Source organism: Cyclopterus lumpus, chromosome 8 (genome assembly GCF_009769545.1).
Source record: "Cyclopterus lumpus isolate fCycLum1 chromosome 8, fCycLum1.pri, whole genome shotgun sequence".
Lineage (NCBI taxonomy): Eukaryota > Metazoa > Chordata > Actinopteri > Perciformes > Cyclopteridae > Cyclopterus > Cyclopterus lumpus.
Window position 1 is genome coordinate 568,466 of NC_046973.1, and position 27,500 is coordinate 595,965.

General features: G+C 50.7%; 2 protein-coding genes across 2 annotated transcripts in view; one reads left to right on the plus strand and one right to left on the minus strand.

The window, feature by feature from the left end:
* zgc:158376 (uncharacterized protein LOC100101643 homolog) overlaps window positions 1-23,440 on the minus strand; it is a 27,843-nt gene extending 4,403 nt beyond the window's left edge. Inside the window, exons 1-7 of the mRNA XM_034538906.1 lie at window positions 23,206-23,440; window positions 14,760-14,960; window positions 14,529-14,672; window positions 14,294-14,380; window positions 10,041-10,226; window positions 3,076-3,108; window positions 1,500-2,755 (exon numbers count right to left, since the gene is read on the minus strand). Coding sequence (XP_034394797.1) covers window positions 1,500-2,755; window positions 3,076-3,108; window positions 10,041-10,226; window positions 14,294-14,380; window positions 14,529-14,672; window positions 14,760-14,960; window positions 23,206-23,211 — 1,913 coding nt within the window. The 5' untranslated portion in view covers window positions 23,212-23,440. The remainder of the gene's footprint in view (window positions 1-1,499; window positions 2,756-3,075; window positions 3,109-10,040; window positions 10,227-14,293; window positions 14,381-14,528; window positions 14,673-14,759; window positions 14,961-23,205) is intronic.
* A 1,346-nt stretch (window positions 23,441-24,786) lies between these two features.
* The window catches only part of ube2m (ubiquitin conjugating enzyme E2 M), a 10,338-nt gene continuing 7,624 nt past the window's right edge, over window positions 24,787-27,500 (plus strand). Inside the window, exon 1 of the mRNA XM_034538903.1 lies at window positions 24,787-25,092. Coding sequence (XP_034394794.1) covers window positions 24,978-25,092 — 115 coding nt within the window. The 5' untranslated portion in view covers window positions 24,787-24,977. The remainder of the gene's footprint in view (window positions 25,093-27,500) is intronic.

Here is a 27,500-nt window from a genome sequence, read left to right on the forward strand (position 1 = left end):
CTGAAGAGAAGAGAATGTCATGTGATCAGGGTGGGGTCAGGGTGAGGGCACAGTGGGTGGGGTCAGGGTGGGGGCACGGTGGGTGGGGTCAGGGTGGGGGCACGGTGGGTGGGGTCAGGGTGGGGGCACGGTGGGTGGGGTCAGGGTGGGGGCACGGTGGGTGGGGTCAGGGTGGGGGCACGGTGGGTGGGGTCAGGGTGGGGTCAGGGTGGGGGCACGGTGGGTGGGGTCAGGGTGGGGGCACGGTGGAGTCAGGGTGGGGGCACGGTGGGTGGGGTCAGGGTGGGGGCACGGTGGGTGGGGTCAGGGTGGGGGCACGGTGGGTGGGGTCAGGGTGGGGGCACGGTGGGTGGGGTCAGGGTGAGGGCACGGTGGGTGGGGTCAGGGTGGGGGCACGGTGGGTGGGGTCAGGGTGGGGGCACAGTGGGTGGGGTCAGGGTGGGGGCACAGTGGGTGGGGTCAGGGTGGGGGCACAGTGGGTGGGGTCAGGGTGGGGGCACGGTGGGTGGGGTCAGGGTGGGGGCACGGTGGGTGGGGTCAGGGTGGGGGCACGGTGAGTGGGGTCAGGGTGGGGGCACGGTGGGTGGGGTCAGGGTGAGGGCACGGTGAGTGGGGTCAGGGTGGGGGCACGGTGGGTGGGGTCAGGGTGGGGGCACGGTGAGTGGGGTCAGGGTGGGGGCACGGTGAGTGGGGTCAGGGTGGGGGCACGGTGAGTGGGGTCAGGGTGGGGGCACGGTGGGTGGGGTCAGGGTGAGGGCACGGTGGAGTCAGGGTGGGGGCACGGTGGGTGGGGTCAGGGTGGGGGCACGGTGGGTGGGGTCAGGGTGGGGGCACGGTGGAGTCAGGGTGGGGGCACGGTGGGGCGGGCACGGTGGGTGGGGTCAGGGTGGGGGCACGGTGGAGTCAGGGTGGGGGCACGGTGGGTGGGGTCAGGGTGGGGTCAGGGTGAGGGCACGGTGGGTGGGGTCAGGGTGAGGGCACGGTGGAGTCAGGGTGGGGGCACGGTGGGTGGGGTCAGGGTGGGGGCACAGTGGGTGGGGTCAGGGTGAGGGCACGGTGGGTGGGGTCAGGGTGGGGGCACAGTGGAGTCAGGGTGGGGGCACGGTGGGTGGGGTCAGGGTGGGGTCAGGGTGAGGGCACGGTGGGTGGGGTCAGGGTGGGGGCACGGTGGAGTCAGGGTGGGGGCACGGTGGAGTCAGGGTGGGGGCCCGGTGGGTGGGGTCAGGGTGGGGTCAGGGTGAGGGCACGGTGGGTGGGGTCAGGGTGGGGGCACAGTGGAGTCAGGGTGGGGGCACGGTGGGTGGGGTCAGGGTGGGGTCAGGGTGAGGGCACGGTGGGTGGGGTCAGGGTGGGGGCACGGTGGAGTCAGGGTGGGGGCACGGTGGGTGGGGTCAGGGTGGGGTCAGGGTGAGGGCACGGTGGGTGGGGTCAGGGTGGGGGCACGGTGGAGTCAGGGTGGGGGCACGGTGGGTGGGGTCAGGGTGGGTGGGGGCACTCACCAGCGGCTCCAGGTGCGACACACCCTCATGCAGACACACAGCTCCCTCTGGCTCAGGTGGGTGAAGACTCTGAGCCACACATCCCGCGTCATGATGTGGGCGGAGCCAGTGTCCAGTGGCAGGCAACTGGGCTCGGGGCAGGTGGGGGGGGGGCGCACCAGGTGCCTCTCCATCTGCACAGGCCGGGGGGGCGAGGGGACGGCGGGCGGGCTGCGCTTCATCATCTGAGAACGCGGCGCGAGGCGGGACAGCTGTGAGCAGGGGGACGCCGCCATTGCCAGGCTGCCCCCCCCCACCCCTCCGTTGGAGGAGGAGCTGTTTCTGGACGTCTGGTTCTTGCTGCGTATTTTGCTCCCTCGGCTCCCGCTGCCTTTGGACCCACCCCCATGTCTGTGATTGGTCAGAACGCCACTCGCATTCTCCTTCTCCCCCCCCTCCCGCCCGCCCCCCGCCCCCCCTCGTGTCCGCCCGTTGCGTGACTCCTGTCCGTTGCTGCGCTGTTTCCCGGTGAAGCCGTCGTGCTGCAAGGACGGCGGCATCTGATTGGAGGAGAGGGGCGATGGCGGGGGCAGGGAGGCGGAGCTCTTCCTGGTCCTGTCAGAGGGGGGCGTGTCCTCCTTTTCTGCATCCAGCAGTCCTCCTTTACGTCCTCGCGGTGGTAGCCCCACCTCTCCTCCCCCCCCCACTCTCCGTCGAGCCTTCTCCCCCGGCTCCTCCTCCTGCTGCTGCAGCTCCTCCCCTTCTTCTTCTTCTTCATCTTCCTCCTCCTCCTCTTCTTCCTCCTCGTCATCCTCCTCCTCATCATCATCATCCTCTGACTCCTCCGATTCCTCCGACTCCATCACGCCCTCCCCCTCCGACTCCTCGCTGGCGCTGAAGCCCAGCTCGGCCAGTCGCCGCTCCCTCTCCCGCTCGCAGCGACTCCTCTCTCGGTCCGCCCCCCGCCCGGGAGGAGGCGGGGCTGGGGAGGAGGACGAGGGCGAGGAGCCACCTGCCCGGTCCCCCCGGAGGGAGTCGTCGGAGTCGGACTCTGAGTCGGACTCGGAGCTGGAGGAGGAGGAGGAGGACTCGGGCCGGCGTTCCAGCAGACACATCCTCTTGAAGCGCTCCAGCTTCTCTCGGTGGTGGGAGCGCTGGTCTGCACTGGACGGGCCCCCCACACCGCCTCCAGGCTGGGAGGAGGAGCAGCCCTGGAGGCCTGATGCTCCTCCCACCGAGGAGGAGGGGCCGTTGGACTCCGCCTCCTGTTTGGGTTTCTGATGAGTAAGAAAAGAACAGTTTGTCTTTATTATTAATCATATGAAGAATAACCACGATAATAATGTATTTGTGAATCATATAAAGAATATCATATTATTAATCATATGAAGACTAATATAATTATTATAACCACCATCAATAGTAATTAATAATAATTATCATTGAATGTGTCCATCTATAGAGGATCCTGAAGGGTTACACACACACAAACACACCAGATGATTGATAACCACAATAATTTTAGTACTATCAACAACAATGAAAATATTATAAAAAATTAACAATAATGTAATAAATACAAATAATTTCTTCTTGCCTTTTTTAGGCGTTTTTCATGGACGCCCTTCATCTGAGAGACAGGAAGAAGAGCGACGGGAAGAAGAAGAAGAGCGACGGGAACAAGAAGAGACGGAAGAAGAAGAAGAGACGGAAGAAGAAGAGACGGAAGAAGAAGAGCGACAGGAAGAAGAAGAAGAGACGGAAGAAGAAGAGACGGAAGAAGAAGAGACGGAAGAAGAAGAGACGGAAGAAGAAGAGACGGAAGAAGAAGAGCGACGGGAAGAAGAAGAGACGGAAGAAGAAGAAGAGCGACGGGAAGAAGAAGAGACGGAAGAAGAAGAAGAGACGGAAGAAGAAGAAGAGACGGAAGAAGAAGAGACGGAAGAAGAAGAAGAGACGGAAGAAGAAGAGCCGGAAGAAGAAGAGCCGGAAGAAGAAGAGCGACGGGAAGAAGAAGAGCGACGGGAAGAAGAAGAGACGGAAGAAGAAGAAGAGACGGAAGAAGAAGAGACGGAAGAAGAAGAAGAGACGGAAGAAGAAGAGCGACGGGAAGAAGAAGAAGAGACGGAAGAAGAAGAGACGGGAAGAAGAAGAAGAGACGGAAGAAGAAGAGACGGAAGAAGAAGAGACGGAAGAAGAAGAGACGGAAGAAGAAGAGACGGAAGAAGAAGAGCGACAGGAAGAAGAAGAGACGGAAGAAGAAGAGACGGAAGAAGAAGAGACGGAAGAAGAAGAGACGGAAGAAGAAGAGACGGAAGAAGAAGAGACGGAAGAAGAAGAGCGACGGGAAGAAGAAGAAGAGACGGAAGAAGAAGAAGAGACGGAAGAAGAAGAGACACGGGAAGAAGAAGAGACACGGGAAGAAGAAGAGACACGGGAAGAAGAAGAGACGGAAGAAGAAGAGACACGGGAAGAAGAAGAAGAGACGGAAGAAGAAGAAGAGACGGAAGAAGAAGAAGAGACGGAAGAAGAAGAAGAGACGGAAGAAGAAGAAGAGACGGAAGAAGAAGAAGAGACGGAAGAAGAAGAAGAGACGGAAGAAGAAGAAGAGACGGAAGAAGAAGAGACGGAAGAAGAAGAGACGGAAGAAGAAGAAGAGACGGAAGAAGAAGAAGAGACGGAAGAAGAAGAAGAGACGGAAGAAGAAGAAGAGACGGAAGAAGAAGAGACGGAAGAAGAAGAAGAGACGGAAGAAGAAGAAGAGACGGAAGAAGAAGAAGAGACGGAAGAAGAAGAAGAGACGGAAGAAGAAGAAGAGACGGAAGAAGAAGAGACGGAAGAAGAGACGGAAGAAGAAGAGACGGAAGAAGAAGAGACGGAAGAAGAAGAGACGGAAGAAGAAGAGACGGAAGAAGAAGAAGAGAGACGGGAAGAAGAAGAAGAGAGACGGGAAGAAGAAGAAGAGCGACGGGAAGAAGAAGAAGAGAGACGGGAAGAAGAAGAGCGACGGGAAGAAGAAGAAGAGAGACGGGAAGAAGAAGAAGAGAGACGGGAAGAAGAAGAAGAGAGACGGGAAGAAGAAGAAGAGAGACGGGAAGAAGAAGAAGAGCGACGGGAAGAAGATGAAGAGCGACGGGAAGAAGAAGAGCGACGGGAAGAAGAAGAAGAGAGACGGGAAGAAGAAGAAGAGAGACGGGAAGAAGAAGAAGAGAGACGGGAAGAAGATGAAGAGAGACGGGAAGAAGAAGAGCGACGGGAAGAAGAAGAAGAGAGACGGGAAGAAGATGAAGAGAGACGGGAAGAAGAAGAAGAGCGACGGGAAGAAGATGAAGAGAGACGGGAAGAAGAAGAGAGACGGGAAGAAGATGAAGAGCAACGGGAAGAAGATGAAGAGAGACGGGAAGAAGATGAAGAGCGACGGGAAGAAGATGAAGAGCGACGGGAAGAAGAAGAAGAGAGACGGGAAGAAGAAGAAGAGCGACGGGAAGAAGAAGAAGAGAGACGGGAAGAAGAAGAAGAGAGACGGGAAGAAGATGAAGAGCGACGGGAAGAAGAGGAAGAGCGACGGGAAGAAGATGAAGTGAGACGGGAAGAAGATGAAGAGCGACGGGAAGAAGATGAAGAGAGACGGGAAGAAGAAGAAGAGCGACGGGAAGAAGATGAAGAGAGACGGAAAGAAGATGAAGAGCGACGGGAAGAAGATGAAGAGAGACGGGAAGAAGAAGAAGAGAGACGGGAAGAAGAAGAAGAGAGACGGGAAGAAGAAGAAGAGCGACGGGAAGAAGAAGAAGAGAGACGGGAAGAAGATGAAGAGCGACGGGAAGAAGAGGAAGAGCGACGGGAAGAAGAGGAAGAGCGACGGGAAGAAGATGAAGTGAGACGGGAAGAAGATGAAGAGCGACGGGAAGAAGATGAAGTGAGACGGGAAGAAGATGAAGAGCGACGGGAAGAAGATGAAGAGAGACGGGAAGAAGATGAAGAGCGACGGGAAGAAGAGGAAGAGCGACGGGAAGAAGATGAAGTGAGACGGGAAGAAGATGAAGAGCGACGGGAAGAAGATGAAGAGCAACGGGAAGAAGATGAAGAGAGACGGGAAGAAGAGGAAGAGCAACGGGAAGAAGATGAAGAGAGACGGGAAGAAGAGGAAGAGCGACGGGAAGAAGAGGAAGAGCGACGGGAAGAAGATGAAGAGCAACGGGAAGAAGATGAAGAGAGACGGGAAGAAGAGGAAGAGCGACGGGAAGAAGATGAAGTGAGACGGGAAGAAGATGAAGAGCGACGGGAAGAAGATGAAGTGAGACGGGAAGAAGATGAAGAGAGACGGGAAGAAGATGAAGAGCGACGGGAAGAAGATGAAGTGAGACGGGAAGAAGATGAAGAGCGACGGGAAGAAGATGAAGAGCGACGGGAAGAAGATGAAGAGAGACGGGAAGAAGATGAAGAGCGACGGGAAGAAGATGAAGTGAGACGGGAAGAAGATGAAGAGCGACGGGAAGAAGATGAAGAGCGACGGGAAGAAGATGAAGAGAGACGGGAAGAAGATGAAGAGCGACGGGAAGAAGAGGAAGAGCGACGGGAAGAAGATGAAGAGAGACGGAAAGAAGATGAAGAGCGACGGGAAGAAGATGAAGAGAGACGGGAAGAAGAAGAAGAGAGACGGGAAGAAGAAGAGAGACGGGAAGAAGATGAAGAGCAACGGGAAGAAGATGAAGAGAGACGGGAAGAAGAAGAAGAGCAACGGGAAGAAGATGAAGAGAGACGGGAAGAAGAAGAAGAGAGACGGGAAGAAGAAGAAGAGAGACGGGAAGAAGAAGAAGAGCGACGGGAAGAAGAAGAAGAGAGACGGGAAGAAGATGAAGAGCAACGGGAAGAAGATGAAGAGAGACGGGAAGAAGAAGAGAGACGGGAAGAAGATGAAGAGAGACGGGAAGAAGAAGAGCGACGGGAAGAAGAAGAGCGACGGGAAGAAGATGAAGAGAGACGGGAAGAAGAAGAAGAGCGACGGGAAGAAGAAGAAGAGCGACGGGAAGAAGAAGAAGAGAGACGGGAAGAAGAAGAAGAGAGACGGGAAGAAGAAGAGCGACGGGAAGAAGAGGAAGTGAGGGGGAAAGAAGAAGAAGAGCGACGGGAAGAAGAGCGACGGGAAGAAGAAGAAGAGCGACGGGAAGAAGAAGAAGAGCGACGGGAAGAAGAAGAAGAGCGACGGGAAGAAGAAGAAAAGAGACGGGAAGAAGAAGAAAAGAGACGGGAAGAAGAAGAAAAGAGACGGGAAGAAGAAGAGCGACGGGAAGAAGAAGAAGAGCGACGGGAAGAAGAAGAAGAGCGACGGGAAGAAGAAGAAAAGCGACGGGAAGAAGATGAAGAGCGACGGGAAGAAGATGAAGAGCGACGGGAAGAAGAAGAAGAGCGACGGGAAGAAGAAGAAGAGCGACGGGAAGAAGAAGAAGAGAGACGGGAAGAAGATGAAGAGAGACGGGAAGAAGAAGAGCGACGGGAAGAAGAAGAAGAGCGACGGGAAGAAGAAGAAGAGCGACGGGAAGAAGAAGAAGAGCGACGGGAAGAAGAAGAAGAGCGACGGGAAGAAGAAGAAGAGCGACGGGAAGAAGAAGAAGAGAGACGGGAAGAAGATGAAGAGCGACGGGAAGAAGAAGAAGAGAGACGGGAAGAAAAAGAAGAGAGACGGGAAGAAGATGAAGAGCGACGGGAAGAAAAAGAAGAGACGGGAAGAAGAAGAAGAGCGACGGGAAGAAGAAGAGCGACGGGAAGAAGATGAAGAGCGACGGGAAGAAGATGAAGAGCGACGGGAAGAAGAAGAAGAGAGACGGGAAGAAAAAGAAGAGAGACGGGAAGAAGATGAAGAGCGACGGGAAGAAAAAGAAGAGACGGGAAGAAGAAGAGCGACGGGAAGAAGAAGAAGAGAGACGGGAAGAAGAAGAAGAGAGACGGGAAGAAGAAGAGAGACGGGAAGAAGATGAAGAGCGACGGGAAGAAGATGAAGAGCGACGGGAAGAAGAAGAAGAGAGACGGGAAGAAGAAGAAGAGAGACGGGAAGAAGATGAAGAGCGACGGGAAGAAGATGAAGAGAGACGGGAAGAAAAAGAAGAGAGACGGGAAGAAGATGAAGAGCGACGGGAAGAAAAAGAAGAGACGGGAAGAAGAAGAAGAGCGACGGGAAGAAGAAGAAGAGAGACGGGAAGAAGAAGAAGAGAGACGGGAAGAAGAAGAGAGACGGGAAGAAGATGAAGAGCGACGGGAAGAAGATGAAGAGAGACGGGAAGAAAAAGAAGAGAGACGGGAAGAAGATGAAGAGCGACGGGAAGAAAAAGAAGAGACGGGAAGAAGAAGAAGAGCGACGGGAAGAAGAAGAAGAGAGACGGGAAGAAGAAGAAGAGAGACGGGAAGAAGAAGAGAGACGGGAAGAAGATGAAGAGCGACGGGAAGAAGATGAAGAGCGACGGGAAGAAAAAGAAGAGAGACGGGAAGAAGAAGAAGAGAGACGGGAAGAAGAAGAAGAGAGACGGGAAGAAGATGAAGAGCGACGGGAAGAAGATGAAGAGCGACGGGAAGAAGAAGAAGAGCGACGGGAAGAAGAAGAGAGACGGGAAGAAGATGAAGAGCGACGGGAAGAAGATGAAGAGCGACGGGAAGAAGAAGAAGAGCGACGGGAAGAAGAAGAAGAGCGACGGGAAGAAGATGAAGAGCGACGGGAAGAAGATGAAGAGCGACGGGAAGAAGAAGAAGAGAGACGGGAAGAAGATGAAGAGCGACGGTAAGAAGATGAAGAGAGACGGGAAGAAGAAGAAGAGAGACGGGAAGAAGATGAAGAGAGACGGGAAGAAGAAGAAGAGCGACGGGAAGAAGATGAAGAGAGACGGGAAGAAGAGCAACGGGAAGAAGATGAAGAGCGACGGGAAGAAGAAGAAGAGAGACGGGAAGAAGAAGAAGAGCGACGGGAAGAAGAAGAAGAGAGACGGGAAGAAGAAGAGAGACGGGAAGAAGAAGAAGAGCGACGGGAAGAAGAGGAAGAGAGACGGGAAGAAGAAGAAGAGAGACGGGAAGAAGATGAAGAACGACGGGAAGAAGATGAAGAGCGACGGGAAGAAGATGAAGAGAGACGGGAAGAAGATGAAGAGAGACGGGAAGAAGAAGAAGAGAGACGGGAAGAAGATGAAGAGAGACGGGAAGAAGAAGAAGAGAGACGGGAAGAAGATGAAGAACGACGGGAAGAAGATGAAGAGCGACGGGAAGAAGATGAAGAGAGACGGGAAGAAGAAGAGCGACGGGAAGAAGATGAAGAGCGACGGGAAGAAGAAGAAGAGAGACGGGAAGAAGAAGAAGAGCGACGGGAAGAAGAAGAAGAGAGACGGGAAGAAGAAGAGAGACGGGAAGAAGAAGAAGAGCGACGGGAAGAAGAAGAAGAGAGACGGGAAGAAGAAGAGCGACGGGAAGAAGATGAAGAGCGACGGGAAGAAGAAGAAGAGAGACGGGAAGAAGAAGAAGAGCGACGGGAAGAAGAAGAAGAGAGACGGGAAGAAGATGAAGAGAGACGGGAAGAAGAGCAACGGGAAGAAGAAGAAGAGCGACGGGAAGAAGAAGAAGAGCGACGGGAAGAAGAGCAACGGGAAGAAGAAGAAGAGAGACGGGAAGAAGAAGAAGAGCGACGGGAAGAAGAAGAAGAGCGACGGGAAGAAGATGAAGAGAGACGGGAAGAAGAAGAAGAGCGACGGGAAGAAGAAGAAGAGCGACGGGAAGAAGAAGAAGAGCGACGGGAAGAAGATGAAGAGCGACGGGAAGAAGATGAAGAGAGACGGGAAGAAGAGCAACGGGAAGAAGAAGAAGAGCGACGGGAAGAAGATGAAGAGAGACGGGAAGAAGAAGAAGAGCGACGGGAAGAAGATGAAGAGAGACGGGAAGAAGAAGAAGAGCGACGGGAAGAAGATGAAGAGCGACGGGAAGAAGATGAAGAGAGACGGGAAGAAGAGCAACGGGAAGAAGAAGAAGAGCGACGGGAAGAAGATGAAGAGAGACGGGAAGAAGATGAAGAGAGACGGGAAGAAGAGCAACGGGAAGAAGAAGAAGAGCGACGGGAAGAAGATGAAGAGAGACGGGAAGAAGAAGAAGAGCGACGGGAAGAAGATGAAGAGAGACGGGAAGAAGAAGAAGAGCGACGGGAAGAAGAGGAAGTGAGGGGGAAAGAAGAAGAAGAGCGACGGGAAGAAGAGGAAGGGAGAAGGGAAGAAGAAGAAGAGCGACGGGAAGAAGAGCGACGGGAAGAAGAAGAAGGGAGAAGGGAAGAAGAAGAAGAGCGACGGGAAGAAGAGCGACGGGAAGAAGAAGAAGGGAGAAGGGAAGAAGAAGAAGAGCGACGGGAAGAAGATGAAGAGAGACGGGAAGAAGAGGAAGTGAGGGGGAAAGAAGAAGAAGAGCGACGGAAAGAAGAGACGGGAAGAAGAGAGACAGGAAGAAGAGACAGTGAGACAGTTATTGTGCTGCATCGTGTCATAAACCCTATGATGTCATCACGGAGCTAGGTATATGCTCTGTGATTGGTTGTCACTCCACCTTCTTCTTGGGCCCGCTGTCTTGAGGAAGCTCCTTCTCCTTCTTCCTCTTGTGCCCCCCCTCTGCCCTCCCCCCCTCCTCCAGGGAGGGAGGGGCTTTCTTCTTCGGGGGAGGGTCATCCGTCAGCTTCCAGCGGCCCACCTCCCCGTTATCCAGCCGCCGCTTTCCAAAGCCGTCCGCCTGGTCCTGGACACAAACAAGAGGCGTAAATACAGACTGCTACAGACTGTCTGCTAACATTGTGTTGCAGTGATCCACTCGGGCCGCCTTCCTGGATTTTCAAGATGGCCGCTTGATGGCAGCCTCGATTTTCGCTCTCTTGGTCACAGGCTGGCGCTAGCTTAACGCTACTACTCCGCCAGCGGACCATGCCGCCGCTGTACTCCGCGTCGAAGCTTCACGGCTTTGACAACCTCCTGCACCCGGACTGCATGGACATTCTGAAACAACATGGAATACTCCGCCGAGGCTATCCTTCACACTGGCCGCATGTTCACCTACAACTTCACGTCCCAAAACTCCATCCCATCCCTGTGGTCCTGTCGAAACTGTACCTCCTCGTTACGTCATCACAACAAACCACACGTGAATCGGTCCAATCTCCGTCCTCTTCCTCAGTCCTCACAGCCTATCACAACGCAACGTCACCTGAAACTGGCCTTGCTCAACACCCGCTCACTCAACAACAAAAGCCTTCTGAATGAATTCATAATGGACAGTAATCTGGATTTTCTCTGCCTCACTGAAACATGGCATAAACCCCTGGACTATTTCTCAGTAAACCAGACCACCCCCACAGGATTCACATACACAGATAAACCTCGTCCAGAGGAGGGAGAGGTTGCTGCTGTCCACCGGGAGTTACATTAAAACAACCACCATTCCCATTCCTGCCATTCATTCTTTTGAACATTGCTCAAAACTCTGGTCCGATTCTGGAAACTCTGGTAATTGCTGTTATTACTCAGCAAAGCACTGAAACAGCCCTTCTCAAAGTCACCAATGACCTCCTCCTCTCCTCAGACTCTGGCCACCTCAACATCCTCCTCTCCCGCCTCGAATCGTCCCTCATCACTGGAACTGCTCTCTCCTGGCTCAAATCATATCTACCAAACAGACAACAATTCATCAGCATCAACAACTGCACCTCCTCCACTGCTCCTCTGTCTCAGGGCGTCCCCCAGGGTTCGGTGCTTGGTCCTCTTCTGTTCAACCTCTACCTGCTCCCTCTTGGAAACATCATACGTCATCACGGTCTCCTCTTCCACTGCTACGCTGATGATGTCCAGCTCTACATCTTCACAAAGGCCATTACCACTACTACTCACTCCACTCTGACCAACTGCCTCACTGACATTAAATCATGGATGAAAACCAACTTTCTCAAACTCAACTGTGATAAATCGGATATGATCATCATCATCTGCCCCAAATCTCACAACTTCTGCCTCACCATCGATAACTCCACTCTGTCTCCCTCCCCTCACATCTTCAACCTCGGAGTCATGTTTGACAGCAACCTCTCATTTGAACATCACATCAAACAAATCACCAGAACCTCCTTCTTCCACCTAAAAAACATCTCAGCCCGTCTCCTATTGACTATTGCAATAATATTCTTTATGGCACATCTTCCAAAATCCTAAACAAACTCCAATACATCCAGAACTCTGCTGCTCGCCTGCTCACCCACTCCCAGACCCCTGTTGTCCAGAACCTTCACTGGCTCCCCGTCCCACAACGGATCCAATACAAAATCCTTCTCCTCACTGACAAAGCCCTCCATAATCAGGCCCCCTCCTACCTCAGACCTGCTCCACCACCACACTCCATCAGGCCCCCTCCTACCTCACAGACCTGCTCCACCACCACACTCCATCAGGCCCCCTCCTACCTCACAGACCTGCTCCACCACCACACTCCATCAGGCCCCCTCCTACCTCAGACCTGCTCCACCACCACACTCCATCAGGCCCCCTCCTACCTCAGACCTGCTCCACCACCACACTCCATCAGGCCCCCTCCTACCTCTCAGACCTGCTCCACCACCACACTCCATCAGGCCCCCTCCTACCTCACAGACCTGCTCCACCACCACACTCCATCAGGCCCCCTCCTACCTCTCAGACCTGCTCCACCACCACACTCCATCAGGCCCCCTCCTACCTCACTGACCTGCTCCACCACCACACTCCATCAGACCCCCTCCTACCTCATAGACCTGCTCCACCACCACACTCCATCAGGCCCCCTCCTACCTCATAGACCTGCTCCACCACCACACTCCATCAGGCCCCCTCCTACCTCACAGACCTGCTCCACCACCACACTCCATCAGACCCCCTCCTACCTCATAGACCTGCTCCACCACCACACTCCATCAGGCCCCCTCCTACCTCACCGACCTGCTCCACCACCACACTCCATCAGGCCCCCTCCTACCTCACAGACCTGCTCCACCACCACACTCCATCAGGCCCCCTCCTACCTCACAGACCTGCTCCACCACCACACTCCATCAGGCCCCCTCCTACCTCACAGACCTGCTCCACCACCACACTCCATCAGGCCCCCTCCTACCTCACAGACCTGCTCCACCACCACACTCCATCAGGCCCCCTCCTGCCTCATAGACCTGCTCCACCACCACACTCCATCAGGCCCCCTCCTACCTCACCGACCTGCTCCACCACCACACTCCATCAGGCCCCCTCCTACCTCACCACCACACTCCATCAGGCCCCCTCCTACCTCTCAGACCTGCTCCACCACCACACTCCATCAGGCCCCCTCCTGCCTCATAGACCTGCTCCACCACCACACTCCATCAGGCCCCCTCCTACCTCTCAGACCTGCTCCACCACCACACTCCATCAGGCCCCCTCCTACCTCACAGACCTGCTCCACCACCACACTCCATCAGGCCCCCTCCTACCTCACAGACCTGCTCCACCACCACACTCCATCAGGTCCCCTCCTACCTCACCGACCTGCTCCACCACCACACTCCATCAGGCCCCCTCCTACCTCACAGACCTGCTCCACCACCACACTCCATCAGGCCCCCTCCTACCTCACAGACCTGCTCCACCACCACACTCCATCAGGCCCCCTCCTACCTCACAGACCTGCTCCACCACCACACTCCATCAGGCCCCCTCCTACCTCTCAGACCTGCTCCACCACCACACTCCATCAGGCCCCCTCCTACCTCACCGACCTGCTCCACCACCACACTCCATCAGGCCCCCTCCTACCTCATAGACCTGCTCCACCACCACACTCCACCAGGCCCCCTCCTGCCTCATAGACCTGCTCCTCCACCACCACACTCCATCAGGCCCCCTCCTACCTCACCGACCTGCTCCACCACCACACTCCATCAGGCCCCCTCCTACCTCTCAGACCTGCTCCACCACCACACTCCATCAGGCCCCCTCCTGCCTCATAGACCTGCTCCTCCACCACCACACTCCATCAGGCCCCCTCCTACCTCACCGACCTGCTCCACCACCACACTCCATCAGGCCCCCTCCTACCTCTCAGACCTGCTCCACCACCACACTCCATCAGGCCCCCTCCTACCTCACCGACCTGCTCCACCACCACACTCCATCAGGCCCCCTCCTACCTCACCGACCTGCTCCACCACCACATTCCTTCAGGCCCCCTCCTACCTCTCAGACCTGCTCCACCACCACACTCCATCAGGCCCCCTCCTACCTCACCGACCTGCTCCACCACCACACTCCATCAGGCCCCCTCCTACCTCACCGACCTGCTCCACCACCACACTCCATCAGGCCCCCTCCTACCGGACGTGGGGTGACAGAGCCTTCTCCATATCTGCCCCCTCCCTCTGGAACTCTCTCCCCAAACCCATCAGACTGCACTGATCTTTCCTTATTCAAATCACAAATCAAAATCCACCTGTTCAGAACTGCTTTTAATGTGTGATTGTTTGCTCTATGGTCTTTATTATTTGTATTTATTATTTTTATTTATTAAGGCCCGAGCGACTGAGAAATTTGTTTCACCTGTATTTTAGTTATTCTTATTCATTTATTTTTTAGCTTTTAAGATGTTATAATTATGTGAAGTGTCTTTGAGTATCATGAAAAGCGCTATATAAATTCAATGCATTATTATTATTATTATTATAGGCCGCTACAGACCGCCACAGGCTGCCATAGACAGTTACAGACTGCTTACACCACAACATAAATAAACAATAGCGTAAGGTATTTACTCACCTTGCTGGTTTTGCCCTCCTTGTGGCACTTTGGACACTCCCAGCAGTTTGGGATTTCATCGTTGATGATTCCTTCAGCTTTCCCCATCTGACGGAACAAACACACGTTGTTGATCCAAACAATAAAACGTCTGTACGGTGGCCTGTTTAGGACATTCAGCTACAGCTGAGCTCTAAGCTGACAGTGTGGATTTCCTTTGATTATTAATTATTTCAAATTATTCAGCATCACTGACCTTCAGGCAGCTTGGGTGGATGATCTCGTTACAGATGGTGCACTCCATCAGAGAGAGGCTGAACTTCTCCTCCTCAGAGTCCACCGTGTCCTCCTTACCGGCCTCACCGCAGGCAAAGCACACCGCCGTGTGGGGCAAGACAGGCTGGGGGAGACAGACATTTTCGTTTTTCAGTTAGTTGTATAATATTGTGCACACAGATGTTCTCTTAAGAATGTGTGTGTGTCTCACCGCTGTGCACTGTCTCTGGAGGCAGGACTGCTTCATCCGGCCAGGGCCTCCGAACTTCTTCATGTCCTTACAGAAGTGACACTCTCCACACTCTGTCCTCTTGCAGGCCTGGCAGCGCCGGCAACGTGTTCGCCGTCGCCTCGCACCCCCGCCAGCACCCCCGCTCAGCGACTTACTGCCCGACATCCCCGAACAAGTCAGCTGGAGACACAAGGGGGAACAAGATATACTGAAGTGTTGATGTCTAGGAGGAAGACTCATCCTCCATTTCTACATCTGAAAACAATCAAGTGTTATTCAAGAACCAGGATTTAAAAAATAAAGATGGCCGATTGATGAGCCGATACCAAGGTCAGCGGTCGAACCTGAAAGACGTCCCTGTTCCTCAGGAGGAGGGAGGAAGGTACCACCGTGGTACCTCCCATCAACCTTGACCAATTGTCTTCAACGGTTTCTACTTCTAAACAGTCTACCTGTCTCTTAGACCCCATCCCAACGAGGCTGCTTAAAGACGTTTTGCCTTTAATTGGCACCTCTCTGCTGGATATTGTTAATGTGTCTTTGCTAACAGGCCATGTACCACATTCCTTCAAAGTAGCTGTAATTAAACCTCTCCTGAAGAAGACCACTCTTAATCCAGAGGTGTTGGCTAACTACAGACCGATCTCTAACCTTCCCTTCCTCTCTAAGATCCTTGAGAAAGTAGTCGCAAATCAGTTGTGTGACTTTCTACATCAGAATAGTTTATTTAAGGAGTTTCAGTCAGGATTTAGAAAACAGCACAGAGACAGCACTGGTGAGGATTACTAATGACCTCCTAATGCATCAGATAAAGGACTCATCTCCGTACTGGTATTGTTAGACCTTAGTGCTGATAAAGGACTCATCTCTGTACTGGTATTATTAGACCTTAGTGCTGATAAAGGACTCATCTCTGTACTGGTATTATTAGACCTTAGTGCTGATAAAGGACTCATCTCTGTACTGGTCTTGTTAGACCTTAGTGCTGATAAATGACTCATCTCTGTACTGGTCTTGTTAGACCTTAGTGCTGATAAATGACTCATCTCTGTACTGGTATTATTAGACCTTAGTGCTGATAAAGTGCATAAGTGCATCTGAGCTGTGAGTCCACTGACTTCTGGGACTTCCTGTATCTTGCTGAGTATATTCTTTAATATATTACTAGTGTATCTGCTGTATTTAGTTATACTAGAATGCTAGTCTGTACTGTCTTTCTAATCTGAACATTTTGAGCTGCGATTTCTTGCTTTTTTACAAGTGACTTAAAAGTCAACCAAACCAGCTAGGATTTAAGTATTTGCTCTGTAATCCAAATCTACTAGGGACTAAACTCTATTCTACTTTTTACCTTGAGGTAAACAGATCTTTGTCCTTAATCAGTTTGGCAAGAATGTCACATTCTAGCAAACTGAGACTTCACTGGTGGAAAGGTATCCCCTGCCTGAGTGCCGACTCTTACCAGTATCGATCGACAAGTGGGCAATTCCTTCAACGACCTGTGGGCGGGCTCATCACAGCTGTAACTAATTATCGCCAACTCGGGTGTATAACGAGGTTGGGGCTTGTAGCATCAGGGACTTAGGAGTCTTTCGTGGGAGTCAAGACTCTGAGGATAAAGACCTAGGAGTCTTTCGTGGGAGTCAAGACTCGGAGGATAAAGACCTAGGAGTCTTTCGTGGGAGTCTTCCGTGGTGGCTGAGGGCGGCTGAGTATAAACATTTCCCTGTGAAAATGTGTTTTCTTTCCATACCTGTGTGCACATCTACTCGTAGATATTATAGACTGCACCAAAATCCTTCCTCTCTTATTTATCCCACCCGCTCCACACAGACCCAGCGTCTCGTCACAGGGGGCCTCTGGAACTGCCAGTCAGCTAACCGCAAGGCAGACTTCATCTCTGGCTTCACTATCAAGCAATCGCTGGACTTCCTGGCTCTCAGAGACCTGGATCACACCAGACAACATCTACCCCTGCTGCTCTCTCCTCTCCTTCTGCCACACACCCAGACCCTCTGGTCGGGGTGGTGGTTCAGGTCTACTCATCTCATCCAAATGGAGTTTTGCTCTCTACCTGCATCCATTTACCCCACTGTCTTTTGAATTTCATGCAGTGACGGTTACTCATCCGGTTCAACTAACCATTGTTGTTCTCTACCGTACACCTGGTTCCTTGGGAGACTTCTTGGAAGAACTAGATGTCCTCCTATCAAACTTCCCAGAAAACGGCCCCCCGCTCATCCTTCTGGGTGACTTTAACATCCAGACAGAGAAGTCATGTGACCTGCTACTCTTCCTGTCTTCCTTTGCTCTCTCGCTCAGTCCTTCCCCTCCTACTCACAAAGCTGGCAACCACCTTGACCATATTTTCACCAGAAACTGCTCTACATCTAACCTCACTGTAACTCCACTTAATGTCTCTGACCACTTCTTCATCTCGTACTCTCTCCCACTCTTTGGACCTGACAACCCTCCCACAACGGACACTGTACCTGTCCGTCGCAACATCCGCCCCCTCTCACCCTCTCTCCCTCCTCTCTGGCCTCCTCTGTTCTGTCAGCCCTCCCTTAAACCGATTCCTTCTCACTCATGCAACCAAACTTTGCCACTGACACTCTTCTCTCTATGCTGTCGTCCTCTCTTGATTCTCTCTGTCCTCTTACGACTCGAAAGGTCCTCAAGTCCTCTCCGGCTCCGTGGTTGTCCGAACCGGTGCGCGCCGAGAGAGCCACTATGCGAGCATCAGAAAGGAAATGGCGAAAATCCAAACACGCCGCCGACCTGCTCGTCTATCAATCTCTTCTCTCCTCCTTCACTGCGTCCAAAAGTCTGTTCTACCAATCCAGAATCGAATCCTCTTTTTCTAACCCCAAAAAGCTCTTCTCTATTTTTTCCAACCTCCTTGACCCCCCTGGTCCCCCCTCCCTCCACCCTTCTACCAAGCCACTTTGTTGACTACTTTACAAAAAAGATAGACGACATACGCTCTTCATTTACTAATCCATCTTCCATAACTACACCTCCAGTAACTTCATCTTCTTCCCCCTTGTTTTCCTCTTTTATCCCCCTGTCTCCTAATCAAGTTCTTACCTTGGTAACCTCTGACCCCCCCAACCACCTGCCCCCTTGACCCCATCCCTTCTCACCTTCTCCAGTCTATTGCTCCAGACCTTCTTCCCTTTCTCACCCATCTTATTAACACCTCCCTCTCAACCGGCTGTTTCCCTAACTCTCTGAAGGAGGCGGAGTCAACCCTCTCCTGAAGAAACCCACTCTCGACCCATCTGAAGTCGATAACTACAGACCTGTCTCTCACCTCCCCTTCCAAAACTCTAGAGCAAGCTATCTCTAACCAAGTCTCCTCCTTTCTCCACAGCAACAACCTTCTAGACCCCCACCAGTCTGGATTCAAGGCAGGCCACTCAACAGAGACTACCCTCCTTGCTGTCTCTGAGCAGCTTCACACTGCTAGAGCAGCCTCTCTCTCCTCTGTCCTCATCCTTCTAGACCTTTCCGCTGCCTTTGACACAGTGAACCACCAGATCCTCATGTCCTCCCTCCAGGACCTGGTATCTCAGGCTCTGCTCTCACTCTTCTCATCCTACCTCACCGACCGCTCTTACCGGGTAACCTGGAGAGGATCTGTGTCTGAGCCTTGTCCTCTGACTACCGGGGTCCCTCAAGGTTCAGTCCTTGGTCCTCTTCTCTTCTCTCTGTACACCAACTCTCGGCTCTGTCATTCGCTCGCATGGCTTCACCTACCACAGCTATGCTGACAACACCCCACTGATCCTTTCGTTTCCCCAATCTGAAACACAGGTAGCAGCACGAATCTCTGCCTGTCTGACTGACATCTCTCAGTGGATGTCCGCACACCGCCTAAAAATTAACCCGGACAAGACTGAACTTCTCCTTCCAGGAAAAGGCTCTCCCACCCACGACCTGACTTAACTTCAACAACTCAGTGTTGGCTCTGACTGGCAGGAACCTCGGTGTGACACTCGACAGTCAACTCTCCCTGACTGCCAACATTACCGCAACATCACGCTCCTGTAGGTACACGCTGTACAACATCAGGAGAATACGACCTCTTCTCACTCAGAAGGCGGCACAGGCTCTGGTCATCTCACGGCTAGACTACAGTAACTCCCTCCTGGCAGGTCTACCTGCTAATGCCATTAGACCTCTACAGCTCATCCAGAATGCAGCTGCTCGACTGGTCTTCAACCTCCCGAAATTTACCCACACTACTCCGCGACCGTCACTGGTTACCGGTGGCCGCCCGCATCCGCTTCAAAACATTGGTACTTGCGTACCGTGCTGCGAACAGATCAGGTCCGGTCTACATCCAGGACATGGTCTAACCGTACACCCCAGCTCGTTCACTTCGCTCGGCTTCTGCCAATCGGCTTGTAGCTCCGTCACTTCGAGCTAAACACTCACGACTGTTTGCTGTGCTGGCTCCTCATTGGTGGAACGAGCTCCCCATTGACATCAGGACAGCAGAAAGTCTCTACATCTTCCGTCGCAAACTAAAAACACACCTCTTTCGACTATACCTTGAATAGGGAAGGTAGAGCCGTAGTAGCACTTTAATGTCCGATAGCACTTTGTAGTTTAACGTTATTGAAGAAATTGTACTTGCTTGATTCTTGTTGTTCTGAGTTTGGACTCATGGTTTAATGCACTTATTGTAAGTCGCTTTGGATAAAATCCATCCATCCATCCATTATCACCCGCTTATCCGGGGTCGGGTCGCGGTGGCAGCAGGTTCAGCAGCCCGACCCAGGCTTCCCTCTCACCCGCAGCACTTTCCAGCTCATTCTGGGTGATCCCGAGGCGTTCCAAGGCCAGCCGGGAGATATAATCCCTCCAGCGTGTCCTCGGTCTGCCCCGGGGCCTCCTACCAGTTGGACGTGACCGGAAAACCTCTAATGGGAGGCGTCCAGGAGGCATCCTGACTAGATGAACCACCTCAGCTGACTCCTTTTCGACACGAAGGAGCAGCGACTCGACTCCGAGCTCCCCCCTGATGTCCGAGCTCCTTACCCTATCTCTAAGGCTGAGCCCGGCCACCCTACGGAGGAAGCTCATTTCGGCCGCTTGTATCCGAGATCTCGTTCTTTCGGTCACGACCCAGAGTTCGTGACCATAGGTGAGGGTTGGAACGTAGACCGACCAGTAAATGGAGAGCTTTGCCTTCCGGCTCAGCTCCCTCTTCACTAAGACGGACCGGTACAGCGCCTGTTTTACTGCTGCAGCCGCACCGATCCGCCTGTCGATCTCCCACTCCACCTTACCCTCACTCGTGAACAAGACCCCGAGATACTTGAACTCCTTCGCTTGGGGTAGGCAGTTTGCCCCCACCTGGAGGGAGCAATCCGCCGGTTTCCGGCAGAGCACAATGGCCTCAGATTTTGAGGTGCCAACTCTCATCCCTGCCGCTTCGCACTCGGCTGCAAAACGCTCCAGTGAATGCTGGAGGTCACAGTCCGAAGAGGCAAACAGGACCACATCATCCGCAAACAGCAGAGAGGCGATCCGAACCGGATCCTCTCCGCCCCCTGGCTGCGCCTAGATATCCTGTCCATGAAGGTCACGAACAGGACCGGTGATAAAGGGCAGCCCTGGCGGAGGCCAACACCCACCGGGAACGTGTCTGACTTACTACCGAGGAGACGAACACAGCTCCTACTGCAGGCGTACAGAGACCGGAGCTTTGGATAAAAGCGTCAGCTAAATGTAATGTAATGTAATGATAAAGGACTCATCTCTGTACTGGTCTTGTTAGACCTTAGTGCTGATAAAAGACTCATCTCTGTACTGGTCTTGTTAGACCTCAGTGCTGATAAAAGACTCATCTCCGTACTGGTATTATTAGACCTTAGTGCTGCGTTCGACACCATTGATCATGACATCCTATTACAGAGACTGGATCAGTCGATTGGCATTTCAGGTACCGCACTAAGTTGGTTTAAATCCTATTTATCAGATCGATCTCAATTTGTAAACGATGAAGCCTCAATGACCACCAACGTTAATCACGGAGTTCCACAAGGTTCTGAGCTTGGACCAATTTTATTTACCATATATATATATATATATATATATATATATATATATATATATATATATATATATATATATATATATATATATATATATATATATATATATATATATATATATATATATATATATGCTTCCTTTGGGCAATATTATCAGGAAACACTGCATAAACTTTCATTGCTATGCAGACGATACTCAATTATATCTATGGATCAAACCAGAGGAGACCAACCAGCTCGCTAAAATTCAAGAATGTCTTAGACATAAAAACATGGATGACCTGCAACTTCCTGATGTTAAACTCAGACAAAACTGAAGTTATTTTACTGGCCCTGAACACCTCAGAGATCAATTATCTGGTGATGTGGTTTCTGTAGATGGCATTGCCCTGGCATCCAACACCACTGTAAAGAATCTATAGTTATCTTTGTGACTTCACGTCTCATAGGGTCCATTGGACCTGGCTGTGTCTGAAGCTGGTCCTGACCCCTTGATCGTGGGATATTTGCAAGTACTTTTTCTGTATAAAACGTATTCTGCTTACCTTATTTATTAGTGTAATAAACATAAAAATAAAAAAAACTCATGTAGTTGCAACCTGCCCCCCCCCCATATTACAAAATAAATATAACAAAAGTTTACTTTCAATACAAATCCTTAACTCATTTGGCTTGTTGAGTGAGCGGCTCAAGTTGAGCCTGAACAGGCGTCTCATCTCCATTTGAAAAGAAACAAGTTTCAAAATGGAAATACAAATTTGGGTAAACAGTCGTGTGTGATGCAATTTATATCTGGACTTTACCAAAGTAGCTAAAAGTAGTTTGAACATGAAAACAAAGTTATCCCAATTTAACTCTGATCAATGGAGGAATGACTCCATCACACTATATTGATTAGATGTTAGTGGTGAGGTGAACACTATTGATTAGATGTTGGTGGTGAGGTGAACACTATTGATTAGATGTTGGTGGTGAGGTGAACACTATTGATTAGATGTTGGTGGTGAGGTGAACACTATTGATTAGATGTTAGTGGTGAGGTGAACACTATTGATTAGATGTTGGTGGTGAGGTGAACACTATTGATTAGATGTTAGTGGTGAGGTGAACACTATTGATTAGATGTTAGTGGTGAGGTGAACACTATTGATTAGATGTTGGTGGTGAGGTGAACACTATTGATTAGATGTTGGTGGTGAGGTGAACACTATTGATTAGATGTTGGTGGTGAGGTGAACACTATTGATTAGATGTTAGTGGTGAGGTGAACACTATTGATTAGATGTTGGTGGTGAGGTGAACACTATTGATTAGATGTTAGTGGTGAGGTGAACACTATTGATTAGATGTTGGTGGTGAGGTGAACACTATTGATTAGATGTTAGTGGTGAGGTGAACACTATTGATTAGATGTTGGTGGTGAGGTGAACACTATTGATTAGATGTTGGTGGTGAGGTGAACACTATTGATTAGATGTTAGTGGTGAGGTGAACACTATTGATTAGATGTTAGTGGTGAGGTGAACACTATTGATTAGATGTTAGTGGTGAGGTGAACACTATTGATTAGATGTTAGTGGTGAGGTGAACACTATTGATTAGATGTTGGTGGTGAGGTGAACACTATTGATTAGATGTTGGTGGTGAGGTGAACACTATTGATTAGATGTTGGTGGTGAGGTGAACACTATTGATTAGATGTTGGTGGTGAGGTGAACACTATTGATTAGATGTTGGTGGTGAGGTGAACACTATTGATTAGATGTTGGTGGTGAGGTGAACACTATTGATTAGATGTTGGTGGTGAGGTGAACACTATTGATTAGATGTTGGTGGTGAGGTGAACACTATTGATTAGATGTTAGTGGTGAGGTGAACACTATTGATTAGATGTTGGTGGTGAGGTGAACACTATTGATTAGATGTTGGTGGTGAGGTGAACACTATTGATTAGATGTTAGTGGTGAGGTGAACACTATTGATTAGATGTTGGTGGTGAGGTGAACACTATTGATTAGATGTTGGTGGTGAGGTGAACACTATTGATTAGATGTTAGTGGTGAGGTGAACACTATTGATTAGATGTTGGTGGTGAGGTGAACACTATTGATTAGATGTTGGTGGTGAGGTGAACACTATTGATTAGATGTTTTGGATGATTCAACATGCACATTGGGAATATTAAAGCTTTCCCTACGAAACGAGCTTAACAGAAGGATTCTTTTTATATACTACACACATTACAGTGATTAGTATACGTCCTCATGTCATATTTATTAGTGTTATTGAGGATTTGCTTTTTATGTTTAATGACATTCTTAATTATAGTACACCTGTTAATGCAGAGAATGGTCTACCTGCATGCGAGCCAGTGAGATGTTGTTCTCCTGAAGCTAACACAAGTTAGCATCTGGCAACACTTAGCTGGTAGCGGCTAACGGGTAGCATGTCACAGCCACCTGCGGTCAGTCAGCCAGAGTCCGCCGTACACCTGGACACCTGGGAAAGGTGTCGATGAGCCGTGAGAGCGGAGAGCGGCCGCTGCTCCCCATCCCCCCGCGCGGTGACCCGTGCTCGGCTAGCAGCAGCAGCTAACTGCCTCCGCTTCCTCTTTCATTATCTCCGCCTCGCTACAAACAAACCAGCCGGAGGTGAATACAGCAACATGGCTGCTGCCGACAGAGACACTCACCTCTCGGTATCAGGTCGCATGCTCCGTGGTCGCTCATCAGAAACGCGCTCAGCCCCCAGTTAGCTCCTCGTTAGCTTCCTCGCTGCTCCAGCCGGGCTGCGACTCCGCTCCCCGGCTGCTTCACACGCGTCCCATCGCTGAATCTCCCGGTGCTCGCTCCCGGCCTCTCGCGGACCCGCTGCGGGTCTGAAAGCTCCACTACCCGGATCGATATCGATCAAGTGAAGGGCGCAGTGCTGCTGCCTTGAGTCGTGCCCACCCCCCCTCACACGTTACAACGTGTTCTTCTTCTCTTGCTCCCGGGGGGCTTTAAAACACCTCAAACAGCTCATTTTAACCGAAGCGGAGTGTTTTCTTTAGAGCAACACGCGGTTATAACCCTCCGCGGAAACTAGACCCCATTGATCACCGCATTAGAAGTGATCAGATATTGTGAAATAAAGAGTAGCGCGCGGGCTATTGTTCTCCTTGGCTATTGTGCGGCGCTGCGGTGTTGTGCGTGATTTGGGTTGCGTGTTGTGCGTCGGTCGGTGTCCCGTGCCATGTTGAACCCGCTGCATTGATTACATCATACAGGTGACTCCAGATAGCGCGCGCGGCACGTTTGGTCCAGAGACGGGAAATCAAATAAATAAAGAAACGTTGTAAATACACGCGCGGCCGCGTGAGCACGCACGCTCCGCCTCTCCGCTGCGTCACCGGGGAGTGCGTGTGACGCCGCAAGGCATTGTGGGATGTGTAGGTTTGTTTTGGGGTTTTGCACTTTTTATTGAGACGCATTTCCACAAGAAATTAAATTGTGATGCCCCTAAAAAAGATGATATTTAACGGGAAATGGGATTTATTATTATTATTATTAATATTATTAATAATGGTAAGGCGTGAATACACACAGGTTACTAGGAATCTGACTCTTATTAGAAATACTCCTAAAACAAGTACTAACGTTCCAGTAGCTCAGACAGTGTTTATGCATATTATGTATATTCAATATTTAAAGTATATTCTATATATTCTTTATTTTCTGTATATACACTGTATATAGTGTATAAACTATAACGTCTCTATATAATTTATATTCTTTGTTTTCAGAATATTCAGCAGCTGAGATGAAAAGTAACTCAATGTCAGATAAATGTATATAAATGTATATCAAGTGAAAAAGTACAATATTTCCCTCTAAAATGAGCAGAAATAGAAAGTACTCCAGTACTACTACCCCCCCCTCCCCTCCCCTCCCCTCCCCTCCCCCAAGCTAACAGGCTAAGCTAGCTCGGCTAGCTCGTCCCTCACAGGAACTCCTTGAGACGCACCGGCTTCATCAGCATCCCGGTGCCGTTCGGACTGAACCGACTCCCCGTGAACCTCTCGGCACCGACAGACCTCCTCACCCCGACGGGACGCAGAGTCGCGGCTCCACCGACCCGACGAGCGAAGATGATTAAGCTCTTTTCCCTCAAGCAGCAGAAGAAGGACGAAGAGTCTGCGGGAGGGAACAGGACCGGGTCCGGGGGCAAGAAGGCCAGCGCGGCCCAGCTGCGGATACAGAAAGGTAGGGGGACCAGGACCCTGGCCACCAGGTCCGCTAGGGACCGGCACAGGGGGACCCGGACCCTACAGGGTACATGAGTACACGAGTACACGAGTACCAGCTGGTACATGCTAGCAGCTAGCATGCTACCTATTAGCTTGGGCTACATTTAAAAACAAGCTACAAGATAACAGGCTAGCGTTAGCCTGTTGTTGTTGTTATTATTGTTATTATCGTCATTATCATGACTTTATACAACATCATAATGACTTTATGCAACATCCTGAGCCGGAACACATTCTCTCAATGGAGCAGCTGTAAGCTAACGGGTTAGCTTCACTGAGCTAACTGCTGTGTCAGCTCTGTTTCACCGAATAACAATCTGTGATGACGTCATGACGTCCTGACCGTTACTGGGGCGGGAAGTACCTGAGTACTTTTATAAAGTACTGCACTCTAGTACACACCTGAGTAATGAAGTACTGCACTCTAGTACACACCTGAGTAATGAAGTACTGCACTCTAGTACACACCTGAGTAATGAAGTACTGCACTCTAGTACACACCTGAGTAATGAAGTACTGCACTCTAGTACACACCTGAGTAATGAAGTACTGCACTCTAGTACACACCTGAGTAATGAAGTACTGCACTCTAGTACACACCTGAGTAATGAAGTACTGCACTCTAGTACACACCTGAGTAATGAAGTACTGCACTCTAGTACACACCTGAGTAATGAAGTACTGCACTCTAGTACACACCTGAGTAATGAAGTACTACACTCTAGTACACACCTGAGTACCTTTTAATGACGTACTACACTCTAGTACACACCTGAGTACCTTTTAATGACGTACTACACTCTAGTACACACCTGAGTACCTTTTGTACTGCATTCTAGATCAGTGGGTCTCAACTGGTCGAGGAACATTTTCAACTTCTCAAATGTATTTAATGTAAGATGGTGCAGTTTGAACCTGAGAGTCCAGAATATGTCTGACAACACAACAACACGTTTAATGATAAACAAACAACCAGCTGGTGGCCATGCTAGAGAGGGAACAAATCCCGTTTACGCTCAATTAACTGCATTTTAATTAAAAACCAAAACGTGCATCTTCAATTTAGCATCTTCAGCCTTTTTTAAACAGACTCAACATGCTTTAATGCACAAACATGACATAAACAAGTCCAACTACTAAGAAGTAGTTTAAAAAAGACTCAAACAACAGAATTTTAACTGAGAATACTCACTCACTGAATCTATGACAAACATTCACTATGGAACACGTCAGTGTCTTGAGGAGCAGTTTTTATTTAGTCTCTAAATGAATTAAAAGGATTCATATACAAAATTAACTTCTTTTTGTGATTACCTTATCAGTAGGTAAATACTGGAAAACATGGTGCTTTACAGAAAATGAAGCAGCGCTCACCTGAGGTGTAACACTGACATAGACCTACAGTCTAGAGCGAATGGGAGAACTGGGGATGTGTTTTGTTTTTGGCAAGAGTCTCAAAGTCTGGAGTTCTAGTAGACAAGGTCACTCAGGTCATAGTTGTGAGGAGTGAGGTCATAGTAGTGTAGTGGAGTAGTGAGGTCATAGTAGTGAGTAGTGAGGTGTAGTAGTGAGGTCATAGTAGTGGAGTGGAGTAGTGAGGTCATAGTAGTGTAGTGGAGTAGTGAGTAGTGAGGTGTAGTAGTGAGGTCATAGTGTAGTGGAGTAGTGAGGTCATATTAGTGTAGTGTAGTAGTGAGGTCATAGTAATGAGTAGTGAGGTGTAGTAGTGAGGTCGTAGTGGAGTAGTGAGGTCATAGTAGTGTAGTGTAGTAGTGAGGTCATAGTAATGAGTAGTGAGGTGTAGTAGTGAGGTCATAGTGTAGTGGAGTAGTGAGGTCATAGTGTAGTGGAGTAGTGAGGTGTAGTAGTGAGTAATGAGGTCATAGTAGTGTAGTGGAGTAGTTAGGTCATAGTAGTGAGTAGTGAGGTGTAGTAGTGAGGTCATAGTAGTGTAGTGGAGTAGTGAGGTCATAGTAGTGAGGTGTAGTAGTGAGGTCATAGTAGTGTAGTGTAGTAGTAAGGTCATAGTAGTGTAGTGGAGTAGTGAGGTCATAGTAGTGTAGTGTAGTAGTGAGGTCATAGTAGTGTAGTGGAGTAGTGAGGTCATAGTAGTGAGTAGTGAGGTGTAGTAGTGAGGTCATAGTAGTGGAGTGGAGTAGTGAGGTCATAGTAGTGAGTAGTGAGGTGTAGTAGTGAGGTCATAGTAGTGTAGTGGAGTAGTGAGGTCATAGTGTAGTGGAGTAGTGAGGTCATAGTAGTGAGGTCATAGTAGTGAGGTCATAGTAGTGTAGTGGAGTAGTGAGGTCATAGTGTAGTGGAGTAGTGAGGTCATAGTGTAGTGGAGTAGTGAGGTCTGAGTAGTGA